The sequence below is a fragment of the Eurypyga helias genome, unplaced genomic scaffold (genome assembly GCF_000690775.1).
Source record: "Eurypyga helias isolate BGI_N326 unplaced genomic scaffold, ASM69077v1 scaffold10502, whole genome shotgun sequence".
In the NCBI taxonomy this organism is placed as follows: domain Eukaryota; kingdom Metazoa; phylum Chordata; class Aves; order Eurypygiformes; family Eurypygidae; genus Eurypyga; species Eurypyga helias.
In genome coordinates, this window is record NW_010236595.1 from 7,455 (window position 1) to 11,740 (window position 4,286).

The following is a 4,286-nucleotide window of genomic DNA, read 5'->3' on the forward strand; positions in this document are numbered from 1 at the left end:
CGTGTTTACCATCTCGTTCAACAATAAAGCAGCAAAAGCAGACACATGATTTACTTCTATTTTCCCTTTCTCAGCAATGTACCGTTTTGTTCAGAAAAGCCCCCAGAGCTCTTCCTTTAAGGCTGCTGGTAGGAAATGCCCAGTCTGGGCTGAGAGATTAGCTGTGGTGAGTGGGCGGACAGCGAAGTGGAAGTCACTACACAGCTACTTTCCTCCCACTGCGCGAACGCCTCCGAGACGTCAGCACGCCAGCCCTCGGGGGAAAAACAAGCCTTCGGCAGCGCGCCAGTGCAGAGCCCGGCACCCCGCTCACCCAGCCCTGTGTCCGCAGAGGATGCTGAGACGGCATGGCCCCCTCCGCTGCGGCCCTGGCACTCTGCCTGGCACTGCTCCTCGCCCCACAAACGGACGGTGAGTCTCTTGCCCGCACCGAGCTGGTCTTCTGCTGCCTGCCCACTGTGCCTGAGTCCTAAGGCTCCCGGCAGCCTGCCCTGCTCCTCTCCGCACCCGCGATGCCAGCACCGGCTGGGGACCGGGATGGGGGAAGGCATACGGGGAAAGGGGCCAGCGGAGCTGCTGCGGGTGGGAGCTACAGCTCGGACCCCTTTGCTGGCTGGTGGTGCCGGTGGGGTCCTGCCTGCTGGGAGCAGCACACAGGGCTCCCTGCTCACCACTCGCCTTTCTTCGCCGGTCGGGAGCCTAGAGGTTGAGTTAGCCATCAGGTATCAGCCTTGCTCATCTCCACCGCGGTGAGACGCCGCGGTCGGTAGCGCGGCGCTCTGCTGACAGCCGTCCCCCCAGCCAGCGGCACGGCGGGCAAACGGCAGCTGCTGAGGAAGCCGGCACAGAAAGGGTGACGGATGTTTTCTAGCGGTGTTTCGCTGGCAGGTGACAATACCGAAATTCAGGCAGGAGGTGTGAAAAAGTCTGTTTCTTCCAGAGAGCAGATAAGCAAAACAGGAAAGCTGAACCCACAGAGGTGCTAGGAAACAGCAGGCTCCTTCCTTGGGCATTGAGACCCTCTTGGCTGGGCTGGGGTCTCCCCAGAACAGAGAGGAAGGGGAAGAGGGGAACAGGCAAGCACTGCCCTGGAAGACAGGCCTGGGCAAACCCTTGAGCGAGGGCTAAGCTTACAGCTTTCCATGTGGCTGGGGGAGCGAGGAGGAAATCGCCAGGAGCTCCTCGGACGGGATTCTGCACAGCCTCCCCTAACGCTCGCCTTCTCGCAGGTGAGAAGCTGGCGAGCCCCACGCGCGTGCGCTTCGCCGCGGAGATAGCGCATCACCTGCTGCAGTGGGAGCCTGCAGACGGCCCCCCCAGTGATGTCCGCTATGAGGTGGAGCACAAAGTGTGAGTACAGCTGTGGGGTGCAAGGGGTTTGGCCCAGGATCTGATACCGACAGTGAGGACGGCCGCGTCCCTACCCCTGCCTGCGCCACTCACCACAGACGCTTCTCCCGGCAGCTACGGCACAAACATCTCCTGGACAGCCATTCCCAACTGCCAGCAGATCTCAGGACACTCCTGCGACCTGACGTACTACACCCTGGATCCGGCTCTTCGCTACTACGCGCGGGTCCGGGCCGTGTCTGGGAACCGCACATCCCCGTGGCAGCGGACCAACGCTTTCTCCCCGCGAGAAGGTAGGTCGGGTGCCTGGCTCTACCCCGCGGCCGGGGCAGGAGGCCTCGGGGATGGCAGAGGTCAGGGTGCCAAACTGCTAGGGGAGAGCTTTGGGCCAGGTGAGAGCAGGGATGTCTGTCCCCGCACCATCCTGGGGGCAGCTGGTGATGGGATGGGACACAGCTAGGACAGGCAGCAGCAAGGGACAGTCCCAGCTCAGTCCGCCGCTGCAAATGCTCTTGGTGCTGCAAAAACCCCTAATGTGCTCTCCCATCTGACTTGTTCCCAGCCAGCCTGCGTCTGTCGGGCCAGAGCCTCGCTGTGATGGGCAACACCGTCCACATGCAGCTGCAGCTGCTCCTCCGGGTGGGGAACCGCACCGTGAAATACGACGACGTACAGAAGCACGCGAGGCAGTACCGGGTGTACGTCAGGAGGGCACAGGACAATCGGACGGTGAGAAGAGCTGCGGGTCCCGTGCTACCCCCATCTGTCATGTTCAGTGCTGCTCAAGCTGAAAACCACATTAAGTATAGTCCTCTCCAAAAGTTAATACTGAGCTTTCTCACCATCACAACATTGCAGAGGGATGTCTCTGCACATTTTACCATAGTAGGTCCCCCAACTCTTGTTGAGGTTTTGGGTCTAGCTGCTGTCAGCCATACTACTGAGCACCCTGGGCCCTTTCACTGGGGAGTGGGAGAGGAGGCGGGAGGGCAGCGTGTGATCCAGAGCTCCCACAGGAGCTGGGGTCTCCCAGGTACCAGCCCACACTCTGGTCGTTTCAGTACGAAGTGGTGCAGACCACCCCGGTCTTCAACATCAGCAACCTCTTCTGGGACACGGAGTACTGCATCAGCGTGGAGCCCCACGTGGCCAGCCGGCGCATCCGTGCCACGCGCACCCCCGAGCAGTGCGTCACCATCGGCGAGAGAGACAGTAAGTGGTGGGGGAGCCAGGAAAAGTGGCCCTTGGGGGACACGGATCCTTCTCAGCAGCCGCTCCAGGCCACCACTGCATGGAGGACTCTGCCTTTCCCCGCTCACCTGAGTGCATCCTCTCTTTCAGGGAGTGCAGAGCTCGTTCCGAGCATTGTCAGCTCCTCCTTCATCACCCTGTTGCTCTTGGGGCTCCTCGGGGCTCTGCTGGTGTGCACCTACATAAAGAAACCTGTGAGGCCACCATCCGTCCTGGTAAGGCAGCCGGGGTGGGGGTGCAGCCTTGGGTAGCTGTTGGGAGATGCAAGCGGCAAGCAGGGATGAAGCCTGGCTCACTCTTCTTTTCCTCTCCTTCCCAGAAGTCCTTCATAAAGCAGAGCTCGCTCTGGGGGGAACAGGAGTCCTCATCCTCGGGCAACCCGAATGCAGACCCCATCCAGCAGCTGTTCCTGTGCCAGAAGGAGCCGCCGCAGGACACCGTCCCCAACGGCAACAACAGCACACGCAGTACCCCGTCCCCAACGGCAGCAACGGCACAGCCCAGCTGCCCCCAGACAAGGGCTGGAGGCTCCCAGCATGGCCCCAGGATGGGGTGTGCCTGCTGGGGCTGGGGGCCATGGAGAGCGGAGACAGCAGCTGTACCAGTACCGACAGCGGCATCTGCCTGCACACCCCTCCCTACTCCTCCGAACTGAGCTGCTCGGCAGGCACCGAGCCCCAGGGCTACAAGCGGCAGGCGATGACAGTGGCGTGGGCTTGGGGAGCGCCTGCCCGTGCCCCACGTGCTCCTCGGGCAGCGGGATCACTTGCCCCACGGAGACCAGGCAGCCCCATGGAGGGGAGCTTGGGCTGTCCCTCACCACCAGCCAGGACAGCCAGACAGACCTGGAGTTCCACGGGTACCTGCAGCAGTCCAAGGGTATGGTGGAGCCCAGGCAGGACCCGGCCGTGGGGCTGCCCCTCTTGGGCAGTGCAGGATCCCCACAGGGCCTGGGTAGCATTGACACTGTGCTGGACAGAGAGTGCTCCGAGCTGCCTGTGGCCAAAGGGTATTTGAAGCAGTCGCATCCCGAGCAACCTTGCAGCCACGCACAGCATCTCGCTCCGTGGGGGGCCCCACAGGACCCCACCACCTGGGACTTTTCCTGCCAGATGGGGCCCCCAGCCCCCCTTCTGCTGAGCTATGGGGCTCCGGGTGCTCCCTTGGCCCCCAAAGCCGGCCCCGAGCTCCTGAAATCTCCCTTCGACCTGAGCATCTTCAACACTGACCTCCTGGGGACACTGCCCCTCATCTCCAGCCTCAGCACCAACGAGTGGCTCACGCTGCAAATCAACCCCCTGAGCCTGCTCACCGGGGACAGCAAGGACAGCCGCCTGTGAGCCATCCCCGTGCAGGGGAGCGGGTGCCTGCCAGCCCCACACACTGACACAACTACCTCTTCTAGCCACTGCCCACGGGGAGCAGCTATTCCGATAAGCTACGGCCGACCCCTGGATGTCAATGCATCGGACTGAGCGGTGTCCCGGCTGAGACTCGCCCGAGAAGCACCTGCTTAGCTGCTTTTAGGGCTGCTTTGGCCCCGGTTCCACTGTGACCACCCACAGCGCGCCCTGCGCCTTCCCTCCAGCCAGTCCCCCGTGCACAGCTAACAGCACCCGGGAACAGGCTCCGCTGGAAGGGCTCGCCCCCACCTCCTCCGACCACCAAGCCCAAGGATACGCACC

General features: G+C 62.6%; 1 protein-coding gene across 1 annotated transcript; it reads left to right on the plus strand.

The window, feature by feature from the left end:
• Positions 1 to 347: 347 nt before the first annotated feature.
• Positions 348 to 3,941, plus strand: IL10RA (interleukin 10 receptor, alpha). The gene is given in 10 exon segments (XM_010147149.1): positions 348 to 411; positions 1,230 to 1,350; positions 1,465 to 1,643; positions 1,913 to 2,079; positions 2,412 to 2,562; positions 2,692 to 2,816; positions 2,921 to 3,047; positions 3,086 to 3,292; positions 3,295 to 3,334; positions 3,386 to 3,941. Coding segments are annotated over 10 exon segments (1,737 nt in total).
• The last annotated feature ends 345 nt before the right edge of the window (positions 3,942 to 4,286 follow it).